Source organism: Xyrauchen texanus, chromosome 49 (genome assembly GCF_025860055.1).
Source record: "Xyrauchen texanus isolate HMW12.3.18 chromosome 49, RBS_HiC_50CHRs, whole genome shotgun sequence".
Taxonomy (NCBI): Eukaryota; Metazoa; Chordata; class Actinopteri; order Cypriniformes; family Catostomidae; genus Xyrauchen; species Xyrauchen texanus.
In genome coordinates, this window is record NC_068324.1 from 4,069,761 (window position 1) to 4,088,160 (window position 18,400).

An 18,400-nucleotide genomic window follows, 5' to 3' on the forward strand; every position below is an offset into this window, starting at 1 on the left:
ACTCACGGTTTGAACATGTGCTGTAGTTTGATTATCGCTGCCTTGACCTCAAGAAAAGTATGATTGCAATTGTCTCAGCGCCTTTTACCATGATATCTGCCGTTGATGTTGAAATATACCTTTTGTTATTGTGTTCTAAATGGAATCTGAATGCACAGTGTTCATATTGCTGAGTCCATGACCTCAAAGTATGTAATTATAGGCAGTAATGTATTGAAATCGCTCATACCTTCTTTTTATCCTTTTATCCACTGTTTTCTGCAATTAACTCAGCTCGAACCACTTCACAGACACTTTCCAAAGTGTGCTATCTGTTTTGATTTATATCCACCTTTTTCCTGAACACAGAAATGTTTCATGATTCATAGCGGAAGCCAGTTTTCTCCAGTGTTTTCACTAGGGATGCACAGATCCGATACCTGGATCGGTATCGGCTCCGATACTGAAGCTTTTAGACGGATCGGGTATCAGCCCGACGAGACGGATCCAAATCCAATACTGTGTGTTAGTCATGTTCGTTACTGTCAAGCTCAAAAAAATGACATAAAACCACCATTAAAGTCGTTCATATGGCTCGTGCATTTTATTGAAAGCCACTTGAAGACGTGCAATAGCTCTGTGAATCCCAAAAGGCTGTTTAATAAAGTAAATGTATAAAATGCCCGCTCGGCTCCAGCGTGTCAGTGAAAGGCGCTGCTCTGTTTGCGCACACACTCGCAGCTATTTTTAGCCTTCACGCGGTGTGCAGTATTTGAACAACATCTCAGATGTAGATGCTCAATAGTTCGGTTCACTTATGATATGCATTTAAAACGGCACAGGAGGTGCATTTGACCTGAATCTGAATAGGAAGCGAATTAAACCACTGCCTACAAACAGACACTTGCAGGACGTCCAGGGGAGTTCAGAATGTCAAAATAAAAGCGTGAGGGTTTAAAAGTTAAAGGTGCACGATTGAGATATATTTAAGTAATATCACACGAGCAAGAGTGATATATGGCCCTACATCAGCACTGCTGTGATTCGGCCACAGGTAATTACAGCAGTGCTGATGTAGGGCCATATAGCACGATTACGAGTGTTATATTGCTTATATACAACAGTTCAATTAACAATTACATTGTAAAAAATTAGGAAAAACCGAGTAAGGTCATAAAACGTATTTGTGCATGGAACTACTTTATTATGCTACAGATCAGAATCTGCCGTTGCTGGTTCAAAACAAATGATGCGTCCAAACTTCCATTTAGTAATTCAAAAAGTTCACTTCAGAAATGGCATCACGGCTTGTGCTGTTTCTAACAAGTTATTGGATAAACAAGGATGGATTGGTGTGTGTGCGTGTGTGTGTGTGTGTGTGTGTGTGTGTGTGTGTGTTAGAGAGATGGAGAGATGGAGAGAGTGCGTTCTGACGGTCAGTTTCTCAGTGGAAAAATAGCATCCAAGTGGGGGTATTTCTCCCTGTTTCGTGGTAGCCGCACAAGAGTCGATCACTATAGAAACAGCGATGTCCTCCGCCATTTTTAAACAGTGTGTATCCAATGTGGAAACTCGGTAAGTGCCTCGAGTTCTGTAATCAAACAGTCCTACGTGTCTCTCAGCTGCAATGAGCCTCAATCCTGAAATTGTTCATTTAAAGCTGTTTAAAACAATGTCCTAGCTTAAGTAATGTAGTGGTAATACGAGCGATCACAGAGCGCTGTTCTATGTAAACAATGACTAACAGATTCACTTTACGTCACCAAAAATGATCTTTTGCCACCACGTGCTGGCTAACATATATCATTTTAAAAATAAAGACTAACTCCTAACAGATATGCACTGCTCTTACACCATAGTTTAGAATGGCAGGAACACAAGCGGAGTGATACACACAGTGAAGCTTCCAAGTGCTGATGATGTCACACCATCAGTGCTTAAGGAACGTCTCTCGTCCAATCAGATTTGAGGACCGGAACTAACTTTTGTATATTACCCTATATAAAAAAAAAAATCCCTAGTAGACTTAGTTCAGACCGAACTCATTCTTGCACTAAAATTGGGATGCAGCGCAAAGAATAGAACAGAGCGCAGATTATGAAACCCGTTTTATTTGAAAGTTAACGTAAATTTTAACACGACAAGGCATCGTAAAAACACAGTGCTTGACGAATTGTAACGGTGAAAAAAACGTCCATCTAGTGCATGTTTACATAGAAAACCAATTTAAAAACAGCGCAGATGAACTTAACAATGTGTTCGTTGTAAACGACCCCTTGCGGTATTAAGCTGCGTTCACACTGCCAGCTACTTTGTCGCTGCATGTCGCCAGTGGCTGCGGTTAGGTCGCTAGTGGTGTGTATGGAGAGTCTAAACAGCACTGTTTCTTTACAATTCATATTATTATTCAAATATTAGGATCACGCAAGCTCTACCATCTTCTCTCATATTGGCAGTCGCTCCTGAAAGTCACTCTTCATTTGCATAAAGTTAAACATTTCTCAACTTTGTTGCTTCGCTGGACATATCCGGTCACCGTCGCTCGTGTTGCCGGAATCGCCAGCTCTCATTGAAAATTAATGAGATGAGGTCATTTTGTCGCTGCATGTCGCTGGCAGTGTGAACGCAGCTTTAGGGTTTAGTTAAAAAACGGCTAAATGGTGTCCCGCAGAATTTAACAAAAGGAACGTTTATAGGCTGATGGGATGCAAGAGCGTGTCCTGTGTGAACAGTTCTGTTTCTAACATCTGATACTGTAAGAACAGTCGGGTCAGTTAAATCTGTATATCTGTTTTTTTTATTTATTTTGTGGTTGTGTAGATCACTAAGGTGCCTGTTCAGGCCTGCCATCTGAAGACAGACTGCCAGTCGTGTGTGGCACAGAGAGATCCATATTGTGGCTGGTGTGTACTGGAGGGAAGGTAAATTAATGTTTTCGGCATACTTAAAAATAGTGCCATGGCCTAGTGGTTGGCGCATGTTGTTGAGCTGTGGTGGTCATATGGGAGATATGCAGGTTTGAATCCTGCTAGTAACATGTCCTGATCTTATTTTTTCTTGGAAAAAGATCAAATGTGTTATATTAAATTATGCATATATAAACTATATGTTATTAAAGAATAATGACATAATTACAATGTTGTTAATTTTAGATTTTTACTGCATATGAATATCATCGTATTGGCAATATAAAGACACAAACACCAAGTTTCACAACAGGTTTCCAGAGCATATGTGTTGAATTGCATTATGTTTTACGTAATTGCAATAGAAGTGTAATATTATGTTTATTGATTGTGTTAGATGTACCAGGAGATCGGAGTGCAGCCGTGCGGAGGAAAAGAACGGTTGGCTATGGAGTCCAAACCAACAGTGTGTGAAAATCGTGTCTTTCCACCCGCCGAATCTCAGCTGCTTGAAGTCCCAGCAGGTACCAGCCGAGTGTCGCGGACACAATTACCAGAGTCTTATTTTTAAACCAGACCGCTCAGCGCTGATTATGAGAAAAGCTGAGCTCGACTCCCACACAATGAGGCCATATTGGTGAACAGACGGCGGGAACACAATGGGCACTGATGGCATGTTTAGAATTCTATTCTAAAGGTGCTGCTGTTGTTTTGCTGTTGTACACGCTGAAAGTTCTCTGATTACAATATATGAGTGTATTGATTTTTGTAGCATATTTATTTATTTATTGATAAATTGTTGATGTTAATTAAAAAAAAATAGATTTATTTAATTTATTAAAGTGTTAAAGTGACTAATGAATAATTGACATTTACATTTTTTTTTCCCATTAAATTTAATAATTTAGGGACTGATTGGAAATGTTATTTTTCATTGGAGCCGTTGCCTAGGTTACACTGTAAAATGTACTCTGTATTTTTGTCTTATGTTCCAGTAAAATATCTAAACATCCTTAAAACAACATCAATTTACTTGAAGCAATTCTAGATAGAAATTTATGCTTAAAACAAGAAAGAAGCAATTTGCCAATATGGTAAGAAAAATACATTTAATTAAACGGGAAACTAAGTTTGTTTTTCTTATCTCATTGCAAATAGTTTTTTTTTTTTAAGCATTAACCTCATTTGAATATTCTTAGATCATTCCTTTCATATATTCACAACTGTGTTCACAACAAAAGTTTATAAAGTTCAAAGTTTATAAAAATCTCTCACAGGTCGAGATAAATATCCGAGCGCTGCCGATCCTCAAAGATTCCGACCGTATCAACTGTGTCTTCGGCTCTTATCACAGTAACGGCAGGATGGTGGACGGACGAGTCAGTTGCCAATTACCGGAGCAGCATCTCATACCGCCCACACCTGAGCAACAAGGTACAACTCAAAAACAAGACGGTGGATATGTGAACATTCTCTCTGGGAGTCATATTTCAGAATGATATGGGGATTAAAGGGGCTATATTCTCACGACAGACAGTTGAATATATCATATAATATAACATGCAGAGCTACAGTACCTCCCGATTGAATTACAAAATTTTAAATGAATCAAATATTAGTGAACCACAATAATTTATTTAATCATGTATTTCTTCAAATGAACCAAAAGTAATATACGGGATGGTTGTTGGTATGACAATGTGTAGTTAACGATCAGAGGTGGGTAGAGTAGCCAAAAACTGTACTCAAGTAAATGTGCTAACATGAATAATTACTAGAGTAAGAATAAGAAAGTATCTAATTAAAAGAGTACTTAAGTAGCGAGTAACTCACAAATTACATAATGGCCGTTAACTCCCCTATATTCCATTACATAATATACATTTAACATGCATTACAGAATTATTATTATTATTAATGGAAATTCTGTCATCGTTCACCATCATGTTGTTCCAAACCCGTACGATTTTCTTTCTTCTATGCAACACAATAAGGAGATTTTAGACAGAACGTTTGCCTGAGTCACTATTTACTTTCAGTGAATGTGTTTTTTCCCTCAATATTTTGAAAGTGAATGGTGACTGAGACTGTCAGTGTGTAACATTCTGTCTAACATATTTTGTGTTCCACAGAACACAGAACGTCACATGGGTTTGGAACAACATGAGGGTAGAGAAATGATGACATAATATTAAATCATGACTCAGCGATCACTTTAAAGAGATAGTTCACCCTAAAATTAAAATTATCTTATAATTTACTCACCCTCATGCCATCCCAGATATGTATGACTGACTTTCTTCTGCATAACACAAATGAAGACTATCTCAGCTCTGTAGGTTCATACAATGCAAGTGAATGGTGGTAACATTTTGATGCTCCAAAAAGCACATAAAGGCAGCATAAAAGTAATCCATAAGACTCCAGTGGTTAAATCCAGAAGTTGTATGATAGGTGTGGGTGAGAAACAAATTTAAGTAATTTTTTAGCTAGACGTTCTTCTCCCTACCCAGCAGGGGGCAATATGCAGAAAAGAATGTGAATCACCAAAAACAAAAGAAGAAGAATGTGAAAGTGATCCGTTTCTCATCCACACATCGCTTCTGAAGATATCGATTTAACCACTAAAGTCTTATGGATTACTTTTATGCTGACTATTGTGATTTTATTTAGACTTAAAATGTTGGCACCCATTCACTTGCATTGTATGGACCAAAGGAGCGGAGAAATTCTTCTAAAAATCTTAATTTGAGTTCAGCAGATGAAATAAAGTCACACATCTGGCATGAGGGTAAGTAAATAAGGAGAGAACTTTCATTCTACTTTTTCAGCATACTCAAAGTAATTTTTTATTAAGTAATGTAAATGTAACTGAGTAAATGTAGCGTGTTACTACCCACCTCTGTTAATGATTGTTTTTGGTGCTATTTTCAAAAAATTAATCTTACTTATACAGTCTGTGTAAACATGTTAAAATATAAAATCATCTCATCATTTGGTAACAGACTTCTAAGGCAGTAAATCCAATAAAAATGTCCTATGAAGTACTAAAATAACATTAATGGAACATTATGGAATCAGAATAGTTCCATACAATTCCCATCCCTACCCACGTTTACATTAGATGGCCCCTTTTAGACTCCAATATGTAAATTATCTCTGTTATGATTAGCTAAACTCTTCCTGAACCCCTCTCTTTCTGTGTGCACAGATTTCGTGGCTGTCCCGGTCAAGATCATCGTGAACGGCAGCGTGGAGTTCGCGTCCAGTGAATACAAGTTCTACAACTGCGCAGCTGCGGTACACAAGGCAGAAAATACGCCGTACGTTTGCTCTCTCCACTTCTATTGTCAGCGAATGTGTGCGTCCACTTTATGCTGACGCCAGTGTGTGTATAATGAATACGAGCATGTGTAACGATGAGACAGAGGTTTACTCATAAATTGTAATGCATCACCGAAGCTGGAATTGAATTTGCTTCTATAGAGAGTTGCTTACGTTTTTATTCCCAAGAGCAGGAAATTGCTTTTGTTTCTCATCCATTCATCACACATGAAAGTCGATCTCTCATCTTTTTTCCTCCCCTGCTTCTTGTGTTTTTAAGAGCCAGGGGACATTTCTGATGAATGACTATTATTTGAAGTGCACTGGGAGTATTATGTTTTTACACCAAACATTTACACACTGATGAAAAATTTAACTAGAGGTCTGATTCGAAAGCTCTCTCGCTGCCAGCCTATGCTGTAGTTTAATCGTTGTTTTGTTTCTCTTTAGTTGCACTTCCTGTGTAAGCAGCAATTGGGGATGCCAGTGGAACATTGCGGCACACACCTGCACAGATTGGAACGATGCAGAAACCGGGGTTAATATAGTCAAACCCAGACAGGTACGGAGGAATTAATTTGGGTGAGCACACAAATGCACACATGCCCCCCCCTTTTCTCCCTAATTTGGAATGCCCAATTCTCAATGGACTCCAAGTCCTTGTGGTGGTGTAGTGACTCGCCTCAATCCGGGTGGCAGAGTACGAATCTCAGCTGCCTCCGCATCTTAGCACGTGGCTTGTTGAGCGCGTAACCGCGGAGACATATCGCGTGTGGAGGCTTTGCGCTATTCTCCGTGGCATCCATGTCACAGCTCAAATTATAGCGACCATGAGGAGGTTGCCACATGTGACCCAAACTAGCATCCGGGCCAATTTGGTTGCTTAGGAGATCTGGCTGGAGTCACTCAGCACACCCTGGATTCGAACTCGGGACTCCAGGGGTGGTAGTCAGCGTCTCGCTGAGCTACCCAGGCCCCTCAACACACACATAAAAAAGCATCCATGTGACCTGTGCACACTATAGTATAAGTCCTCTGAAGCCATACAATATCTTTGTGTGAGAAACAGACTGAAATGTAAGTCATTCGGTCAAGTCAAGCTCAAAAAAATCTTGAAATCTCATTCAAATCAAATATGAATTCAAATATAGTGCGTCACCATTAGGTTTGATGTCAAGAACCAAGGCTGTCACATGACCAAAAACTCTGGAACTGGAACCCCTCAGATTCAGTTTTATTACCCACTGTTTAGAGGGAGGGGAATCTTGTTTCCAATTTAAAAGAATCCGTCATCTCGCTTGAAGAGAGTTGAAGGCAATGCAATCACTATCTCTTCTCGAAAGAGTGGTCTTTTTGCCAACTTCACCAAAAATGGTTATTGGAGGGTTTTGACTAATATTAACATTGAATAATTTGGAAGAAGTCTAAAAAAAAATCAGTGTCCAGAAAATAAAGCGTCTGGGACAAAACCAAAACATATGGGCAAGTGTAGCAAGAGACTGGATTGGGTCAATAGAATAATACATCTTTGCCAACCGAGCCCTAGACAAATGAATTCTGTGTACATCTTTAAAATGTAAACGACAATGTCTGGCACAGATAGAAGACCCATGAGCCCTATACTTAGCCACGTGTCACTCTTCATCAGTCAGGCAGGCATTAAGATCCTGTTGCCAATTGTCTCTTTGTACATTATTTGGAGCTGACAATAGAGATGTCAGTTAAATGTACAAAAGAGAAATAGTTCCTCTCTGAACCGAACTGTCAGCCAGAAACTGTTCAATTGGATGTGGTTCAGGAAGAGATGGAAGTGAGGTGAAACTCTTGCATATATATATATATATATATACGTAGACCTGCAGATATCTGAAAAATGAGTCTTGGATATCTTGAATTTAGACCCTACTTGCGTAAATGAAAGAAAATTCCCATCTATAAAAAGTTATTTACATGATACTATGCCTTTTTCTTATGCCATATAAAAGAGCATGATCATTAAGAGGCTGGGAGAACCGAAGATTTCTAGCAATTGGTGCATAGACGGAGCCTCTCTGCCAACAAAAATATTTACGAATTTGGACCCAAATCTGGACCCAATTCCATGCCGTAGGATGTAACGAGCGAATGTCAAGACCAAGTGGAAAGGGTGAAAATAGAAGCAGCAGCCTATATTTTGGTCACACATTACAGTATATATTTGCTCATATACAGTGAAATTATTTTTTTCGCATATCCCAGCTAAGCTGGGGTCAGAGCACAGGGTTAGCCGTGATATGGCACCCCTGGAGCAGATAGGGTCAAGGGCCTTGCTCAAGGGCCCAACAGTGGCATCTTGGCGGTGATGGGGCTTGAAACCTTGACCTTCTGGTCAGTAACCTAGCGCCTTAACTGCTGAGCCACCACTAGAAAGGCTGGGAGTGAGAAAGGGAAGCAAGCGGAGGATTCAATGAATAGTATTGTAGGAATTCTACCAATGCACAAATGCACTCAAGTTACATGCCCAGTAGTAAAGTTGAAAATATGGAAGAGCCATCCCTCCCAACTCCTTGGGATGTAGTTAAAATCACAGGTGTATTCTTGGAGGTTTGATCTTTACAGCCAAGGATAAGGGAAGTCTGGACCAATTGTCAAGGTTCGTCTTTATACGTTCTAAGAGGGGAGCAAAGTTAAGTTTGTACAGCTCCAAAAATATTTCTCAACAGTACCACACCAAGATACATGAAATAATCTGGTGCTAACTTAAGGGCTAAGCAGAAAAGGATAAATGTTTTGCGGCTTGATTTATAGGGAATACTTCACTCTTGGAGAGATTGCTGAAACGCTCAAGCACCGTAATAACATGAGGAAGTGTATTATGTTGATCTGAAATGTAAAGCAGCAGAATGTCTGCATATAATGATAATTTATGTTCTCTGCCCCTCTGATAATTCCCTGAATTGCTGATGTAGATCTTAAGCAAATAGCTTAAGGCTCGATCGCCACTGCAAAAAGTGAGAAAGGGGACATCCCTGTCTAGTTCCTCTTTGTAATTGAAAAGAGGATGAGCTAAGGCCATTAGTGATCACAGAAGAAGAGGGAGAAGCATACAAGAGTGTTGAACCCATGAAAGGAACTTTGGACCCACCCCGAATTTCTCTAGACAGCTGAAGAGATAGCTCCACTCTATCAAATGCTTTTTCAGCGTCTAAAGAAATTACAACGTCTGGTATATGCTGATTGGTGTCCGGGGAATAAATAAATGTAAAACACTCTATGAATATTAAAGAAAGAAAAATTATTCTGAATGAATCCGATCTGGTCCAGCGTTTTGTCAGAAGGTAGAACGTTCCTCAGCATTTCAACAGTTTTACAGTCCACACCTAACAAAGAAACCGGGCGATGATCCACAATTAAAAGGGTCTTTCCCCTTAAGTAGGACTGAAATTGCTGCTTGATAAAAGTTGGAAGTTGGCCTGTTAGGAATGATTCATTAAGTACCGCTTGTAAAAAAGGCATTCGTTTTTCCCTGAACATTTTTAAAAATTCCACCATAAATCCATCAGGTCCTGGGATTTTTTGAGATTTGCATATTTGAAAGAGCTAAATTAGGTTCTTCCAAGTTTAGGGGCATTTCCAGTTCCAGTTGATCATCTGCAGGTGTCTTAGGAGTTTGGAAAATTTTGACCTTTAGACTGTGTACCGGCTCAAAAAAGGTTTTGGCCTCCGATGGAGATTTGAACGAATGGTTGGTGTTGCCAAAGGTGAGGCGTAGTTTTGCCGGGGTAATGCATTCCTTAGGAGATCCCAGCCTGCTTGAGCTTGAATTTCACGGGATTGAAGACCACTCAACTCCGCACTTATGTCTGGAAAAATATGAATTTGTACACAGTCGTATGTAAGTTTGCCGTGTTTCCTGGAGGCTTGAAGAATCTTGGCCTTATTGGAGAAGTAATGCAGGCGAGCAATCATTGCTTTGGGCATACCAACTGTGCTGGGTTTCGGGACTGGAGTGCAGGGAGCATGGTCCTGTTTTTCTAGATCCTGTTGTTGCTCTTGTAGCTTTTGAATCTGCTCTTGAAGGCAAGAAATGTAGATTCCATTGCTTCAACGGAGTTGAATTGAGCAAGGTTTCCATATTTGCCATGGTAATAGCCATCGTTGCTTGCTTCGCCTGCATGGAGCGGAATTCCCCTGTAACTTCCTGCTGTAAGATATCAATTCTGGTCTTGGTTTCAGCCTGTAAAGTATCGATAATCAGTCCTATTTCTGAGCAGAAGCCTGCCATCTCCGTTTTGATGGTATCTGTCATCTGATTTTGAGAGGATACAATTCAGATTTAACCAGCTGAAAGATTGCATTGTCCTCCGGTGTCAAAGAAGTGTCGACAACTTCGCTAGTGGTGCCAATATTAGCAGCGGCCTCCATGCTAGTTTGCTTCAGTCTAAGGCTATCAAGGCGAATCTGCTTTGCCATAGTTTTTATTAATGGATTTACTCATCATTTTGGGAAAAAAAAAATTTTTAAATGAGGTAGAAGTTGTTAGAGACCAGTTTATTCAGTCAACAATATACTGTCAGCGTGTCTTACGTTACTGAATGAGTGCATCGAACTTAAGACTAACACATTGTCTTGGCACCCGGAAGCCATAACAACTTAAATGTTGGTCTGTTTCTCACACAAAGTTATCAAATGTCTTCAGACTTCTGGAAATAAAAGAGTTTGAAAATAGCACGTCAAACTGTTTTTGGAAAATCTTAGCTGTTCTAAGGAGGTTTACCAGCTCATCTAGACCAGATTAGACCAGCTAACCACAATAAATGATCAGCTTGGACCAGCTTGAAACCACACAAAACAAGCTACTACTTTGAGCTGGATTGTTCAGCCAAGTAAATGCTGAGAGCCTCTGAATTGATCCAGCTAGTCCACAAAGTCGAAATGTTTGAGACAATTTATTTATTTATTTTAAACTCTTTCTGAAATACTGTTGATATCCAGTGCCAGCAATTTTAGAAACAACCCCTACAATGTTTGATATTTTCTGCTTCCTGGAACAGCCACACATGGCAGATTAATTGGACACAAATTTAATCATTTTACTCACTCTGTTTAAATGTGAATCATATAAGCTAAATCAGCAAATAAAATGGATGGAAAAAATGGATTATGCAATTAGACACAGTCGCCAATGTCAGAGTGGATGTATGAGATTTCAGCTGTAAATAAACTGTTTTATTCATCCACATCATTGTAGTTAATAGGGTTTTCAGTTTCAACGGATGTCCATTAATTTATGTAGGACATAAATTAAGAATCGTTCAAAAGATCACCATAGATTAGAATGAATTCAGCAGACACTACAAATTCCCTCTAGTTTTAAAGATCGCCTAACTTTCATGTACAGAAGAATTTATAGAATTCTCCTTCTTTCCTATGTTCAAGGTCAAGAGCTGCCCACGGTTTGAGAATCCAGATCCTGTCCTTATTCCGGTCGGTTACAAAACACGAATCAGTTTCGAGGGCATTAATTTGGACCCATACAAGGTGAGTTCCACATCCTGCTCTACATTTCACAAAATATGTTGCTCTTCTAGGTGACTTAATTAAGATTACAGGCTTAGTGATGTGTATTTCTGATCAAATATCTCTATCTATGAATATCTATGAGTATTGACAAATAGAGTTTTGAGTGTTTTGAGTGTAACCGGTAAAGTTTCTACTTAAGGGAAAGGAGGCGGCGGGAACCGGTTGTGCAGTCAACATAAACTTTTAATGGTATAAAGAAACTGAAACATAATATAAAACACAAAGACCCACACACTTACAGTGGCCGCATGTGTGTCTCTCTCTCTGTAACTTCCGGCTGATTAGGACAATTAAGTGCTGGGCATGCGTCCTCACGGGTCAGCCATGCCGCCCTCCTCCTCACACTCCTCCGCCCAATTCAGGCCGGGGAAACCTCCAGCATGAAGTGCTCCCCTCCCTTCCTGGAGGGGAGGTGTTGCCCTTCCGGCCATCCTTCTGCCGGCAGATCTTCCCCGCCTCTCTGGGAGAGGGGAGAAAGAGAGAGAGAGAGTTTTGAGTATTAAAATATCAGTATTTTGAGTAATGTGAGTGTTTTAAGTTTTGAGAAACATCAGTGTTGAGTTTTGCGAATGTTTTGAAGATTGACAATGTGACAGGGCGGAGGGCGGGGCCGGCTCGTGATTTTACACACCGGCCCCTTATCAGGCTAATCAAGCCTCCAAGAGGGATAAAGGCGGACTGTGGATGGTGGTGCGGGAGAGAGAGAGAGAGAGTGTTTACGGGCAGCTGACTGTCATATGATATTGTCAAGCTGGTTCTTGCCGCCTGCTTTCCATTAACTCCCTTTACGCTGGTGCCTAAAAACCCGGAAGGAGGAGGGATTGTGAGTGTTTTGAGGATTGACAAATATCAGTTTTGAGGATTGACAAATATCAGTTTTGAGAATTGTGCATGTACAATTTTGAGAAATATCCATGTTTTAAGTATTGATTGTTTTTAGTATTGAGAAACAGCAGTGTTTTGAATATGTGAGTGATTACAAAGTAAAGGTTGCAGGCTTTGTGACCCTGTAGAATTTATTTTATAGTTTGTTTGAATCACTTTCTTGCATTTTTGTATTTCTACTATAATGCTGAAATAACTTAGCCATGATCTGATTATGAAGTTTCCCTCTAAACAAATTTGTGTTTCGTAGCTTTGGCTTAGTGGTAAGATGCTCTGAACTGTTGAGCCTTGATGCTTATATAGGGTTTTGTGTCATTTCCCATTCTTGTTTCCACCTCATCTTCTAAAATGTTCTTGTGGTAAATCCACATCTTCTGACGCATTGAGCCTTGGTGCTCATAAAGGCGAGGCAAGTTTGAATCTGGCTTGTGTCATTTCCAAAAACACATGTTTCCTCCTCCCATCAGAGCAGTTAATCTGAAACATTGAGCCTTGATGTTTATGCAGGCGACTTGAGTTTGAAGTTGGCCTGCATTATTATGCCTCTTGACTCGTTTCCCCCACTTCTCCCATCATTTCTTTTCTTCACTCTACTGTATCCATCAATCAAAGTGGCAAAAAAATGATCTGTTGTGACTAAAGCAAGTGGATGTTTTGTATAATTTGTGAATCTTCAGGGCCGCGATTTCACCATCGGAACAGAGCTGATGAAGTTTGAGGAAGATGTGAAGACCGAAACGGGGCCCTTCTACTCTTTTAGTGGATATGAGGTTAGTTACGTACACACTCCAGTTCTGAATCTCTCTCTTTATCTGCATTTTGCCAAAGAGAGTACTACTATTACAACACTGTTAATCTTTTGGGGTAAATGGCTTGCTAAATGACTCTGAACCAATGGCCAATGTAAGAGAGACACCTGCCCACATTTTCCATAGTTTGTCTGGGAGTTTTGGATTATAGCTCCCCCTGTTGGTAATTGTCCTCCAGTCCCTCTAGGTAAGTAGTTCTGAGACTATGGTCTGCTGTCCACCTTTAGTCAGTGAACGATAGTCTTTTGGCTGATTTAAAAAAGACTTAAAGGAATAACAAACAGCTCTGATATTAAACAATTTGGACTGTTAAATCAACTTATAACAATGAATTAACTGATTCTTTTTGATGGTGTTTCAGTTGTCTCTCTTACGGTAAAGTAACTGACAGATGACACAGTACGTAAGTGTTCAAACTCTTAGTGAACAGTCGGTTTATTTAGGGTCATTAGGTAAACGTAGCAGTCTAGTTAATGTCAATGAAATAGGAGCAAAGCAGTCTGTCAGAATTATGGATTGGAAAGATTATGCAATTTCAAAATATAAAGGAAATTTGTGCACTACTAAAAACTGTAGGTAATTGTCTTGAGGTACTGTAGTTGTTGGTTTCTTCCAGATTTGTGATCTGGGATGATCCTCTTTTTTTGTTTTATTGTTGAAGGGGTCAGCCACCTTAAAAAGTTTAAGAACCACAGCTCTAAATACTTGAGGCAGGTTTCCAGAGACTTTAATATGAGGAGAGAACGGTAGGTGAAGAAAGCGAGAGAGAGCACTGAATCTATTCAGCTGCCAAACTGCCTGCAGTTACGGAGAGGAATATTTTTTACCTAAGACGAGCTCTTGTCCAAATGAGACACTCCTGAAAGCACATCTGACACACTCTCTGATCTCTTTTTTCTAGTTTTCCTTTGATAAAGCTCACGAGACCAGCATTCTGTTCCATGTACGGGATAAATATACCGGAAAGAAGATAGACAGCAGTCTTAATGGTAATAACTCCTACTGCTCTGAGTTTGTCTTTCCTTGTAAAAAAAAAACTGATTAAGCAAGGCTAAACTGGTTTTCTGGTCTCCCAACCTGGTCAGGCTGGTCTTTATGCTAGTTTTAGAGGGTTTTGGGTAATTGTCAGCTTGGCAGAGTATGATTCTAGCCAGACCAACTTGGCCATGGTGAGTAGCCAGCTAGACCAGTAGAACTGGTTTGCCAGCTTAAACCAGCCAACTAGTTTAGGCTGGTTGGAGCTTTTTTCCTGCATGCTTATAAGCTCCTTTTAAAAATGTAATTTCTTTTCTGTTTCAGTCACTCTGTATAACTGCTCTCTGGGACGTGAAGACTGCAGCCTGTGTAAAAATGCCGACCTGAAATATCAGTGTGTTTGGTGCACACAGGCCAGCTCCTGTGTGTATGACCATCTCTGTGCTTCTAAAGAGCCCGAGGAGTGTCCCGACCCTAAGATCACTGATGTGAGGCTCCACTGCTACACACAATATCGAAGAATTCATCGTTCAGGGACCGACATTATTTAAGTACTGTAATTAAAAAAAATGAAAACACTGTAAAATAATAAAACCCCTCAGAAGTCACATTTGAATTCAAACACAAACAATAGACGTGATACTCAAAACACACACAATTCTCACTTATGTTACTCAAAACACTCTCAGTAATCACTATACTCAAAACACTCCCAGTAGTTACTAATTGTACAAATATTTACAATACTCAGAAAACAATACTCTCTTTCGGTACTCAAAACACTCTTAATACACACTTTACTAAAAAACACAGTGCTCATAATACACAGTAATCAAAACACTCAATATACTGACAAGACTAAACACTTATAATAGTCACTTTTAATCCTTAAAACACAAACAGTGTTCAGTTACGAAAATAAACTGAAGTCAATTACAATACTCAAAATACTCCCAATAGTAATATACAGTACTCAAAACACATACAATACTCAAAACACTCGCAGTATTCACTTATGATACTCCAAACACTCACAGTACTCAAAACACAATACTCACTTTACTAAAAACACTCACAATAGTCACTTATCGTGCTCAAAACACTGTACTCACCTACAATACACAATACTCAAAACACTCATTTATGATCATTAAACACTCACAATACTCACTTATGATACTCAAAACATTCACAATACGCATACAATTCTCAAACTCTAAGAATACTCACTTATGATACTCACAATACTCATACAATACTCAAACTCTAAGAATACTCACTTATGATACTCACAATACTCATACAATACTCAAACTCTAAGAATACTCACTTATGATACTCAAAACACCCACAATACTCATACAATACTCAAACTCTAAGAATACTCACTTATGATACTCAAAACACTCACAATACTCATACAATACTCAAACTCTAAGAATACTCACTTATGATACTCACAATACTCATACAATACTCAAACTCTAAGAATACTCACTTATGATACTCAAAACACCCACAATACTCATACAATACTCAAACTCTAAGAATACTCACTTATGATACTCAAAACACTCACAATACTCATACAATACTCAAACTCTAAGAATACTCACTTATGATACTCACAATACTCATACAATACTCAAACTCTAAGTATACTATTTTATGATACTCACAATACTCATACAATACTCAAACTCTAAGTATACTATTTTATGATACTCACAATACTCATACAATACTCAAACTCTAAGTATACTATTTTATGATACTCACAATACTCATACAATACTCAAACTCTAAGAATACTCACTTATGATACTCAACACTCACAATGCTTACAATACTCAAAACACAATACTCTAAATACTCAGTACTCTCATACAATACTCTGAACACACGATACTCACAATACTCTCAATATTTTCTGTACACTTGCAATCCTTAACCCTCAAAACACTCCCTATAGACCCCTTTACAGACTGTGATCACACATTTCCACCTTAATTTAGCAGCGTAAATCTAATTGAATTTTTTTATATTTTATATTTTTTAATGTAAATTTATAACATTAGTTTGTTATATTACCCTGCCATCAAGAAAAAAATTGTATACACTATACAAAAAAATATCTACACTGCTGCGATGGTGTTTCAAAAACAGCTGCTGAGGCAGTGAAATTTAATTTAGCAGTTTTCTCTCTTCTGACTGCTGTAATTTCCTCTTTTTAAAAGACCAGGGAATGTAATAGTGGATTTCTTCTTTTGCTGTTGGAGCAAATGGGAACACAAAAATAATATTTAATGTGGTCTCCCAGAAATGTACCCTGCTAGAGTTTACTTCCACGTTCCAATCCCAGAAATGCCTAAAGGGTCCATACTCAATTCTCAGAACACTCCGAATCCTCATTACACAAAACAAGATTCTCAATACACACTCCCCCTTTCTAGATTTTCAACTTTGAGACTTTATTTCAAAATCAATAGAAACCTCAGGTCATGTTCTTTTTGACTCCTATTGAATGGCTGAATTAACTTGCAAGACTACATTCACTCATTTCGTTCATATCTCACTAGAAGTCCACCTTTTATTGTTGAATAGTAAAATCGCTTATCTTAGCTCATCTATGTATGATCGTCCTTCAGAGCATCCTGTGATTAAGGTCTCCAATTTTGATTTATTCCAGATCACGCCAAGATACGGGCCACTGAAAGGGGGAATTGCGGTCACTATTAAGGGCTCGAACCTAGGAATTCAGAGAGGGGACATTAGAAACATCACGGTAGCCGGAGTGCCGTGCAGACACCTGGTGGAACGGTACTCTGTCTCAACCAGGTAACATCCTCAGAAGTTGACGTTTCTAACTTGTTTTACTGCTGTGTGGCCTTGTGTTTACTATACTCTGAAATGACTTGCTACTAAAATGGATTGAGTATTGAACGAGAGCTCTTAGAAAATCAAATTCCTGATGGACTTTTGAGTTTGCAGATGTTTTTGGTACCAAACGGCCTGATTTTCAGTGGATGGCCTGTTTGAGAAATCTGGTTCATTCAAAGCTTCATTAAAAAAAATCATTATTTTGAATTCAAACATTTAAAAATACCCCCAAGTATGACCCAAATTATGTCTTTTAGATTTTCTGATTAAGACTTTACAGTATTGTGCTTGTGACTAGAATTTAGAATTAGTACATGAGTGAAATAATAAGGGGGAATTTACGTAAAATTGTCTTTTTTGGTCTAAATTATTTGTCTCGATTATTTATTTCTTAACTTAGCAAGGAATTGCATGTTTTTTTTTGGCATGTAGTGGATTAAAAATTATGATATTATGCTTTTGCAATGTAGTGGAGGAGAAGTAAAAGTTTCCCAAAATGATTTTCATTGCATCAACATTAATTGCACCCTGCAAATAGCGCTGACTATTGTGAATAGGGCGCGATCGATAATAGGCATGTTTGCAATGAAAAGGATCATATTACTTAATATTGTACATTATGAAAATCAGAGAGTTTTTGGATTTCTCACAGCCGGATGTCAGGCTTGGCCGAGTCAGTAATTCTTCATCAGGGTTTATAAACTGAGCGTTCATCCTGATGAAGGGTTTGTTTGGCAGCTAACAAGTTTGAGAAGGATCTTGCAGTGGAAACGGGAGCATTTGGCGTCAGAATAGTGAATAAGCTCTCACAGAGATCGCTGTCAGGATGATCTGTCAGGGGAGGTGGAGCTTCAGGTTTTGGGGTAGCCTATCTGTTTTCTGGGTTGGTCGATTTGGATGTAATGAATCTGAAAACTGGGTTTTGTGTTAATTAACAGCATCTGTTCTGTTCAACACTGATGTTTTGTGCTGTCTCGGTTAATGAGGTCTTTTGCTCATTTTTACCTTTTCTGTTAGGGGTTGTTCACCCAAAAATGTAATTTCTGTCATCATTTACTCACGTTGCTGCAAACCTTTTGA

The 18,400-nt window shown here is 38.9% G+C and overlaps 1 protein-coding gene across 2 annotated transcripts in view; it reads left to right on the plus strand.

Annotated features, from left to right (window-relative positions):
• Window positions 1-18,400, plus strand: part of LOC127640742 (plexin-B2-like) — a 187,684-nt gene that overhangs the window by 143,809 nt on the left and 25,475 nt on the right. For both annotated transcript variants that reach the window (XM_052123463.1, XM_052123464.1), the window contains 10 exons: window positions 2,800-2,900; window positions 3,283-3,409; window positions 4,163-4,319; window positions 6,097-6,208; window positions 6,660-6,771; window positions 11,628-11,729; window positions 13,334-13,426; window positions 14,367-14,454; window positions 14,765-14,928; window positions 17,130-17,278. In XM_052123463.1, the coding sequence (XP_051979423.1) occupies window positions 2,800-2,900; window positions 3,283-3,409; window positions 4,163-4,319; window positions 6,097-6,208; window positions 6,660-6,771; window positions 11,628-11,729; window positions 13,334-13,426; window positions 14,367-14,454; window positions 14,765-14,928; window positions 17,130-17,278 (1,205 nt within the window). The remainder of the gene's footprint in view (window positions 1-2,799; window positions 2,901-3,282; window positions 3,410-4,162; window positions 4,320-6,096; window positions 6,209-6,659; window positions 6,772-11,627; window positions 11,730-13,333; window positions 13,427-14,366; window positions 14,455-14,764; window positions 14,929-17,129; window positions 17,279-18,400) is intronic.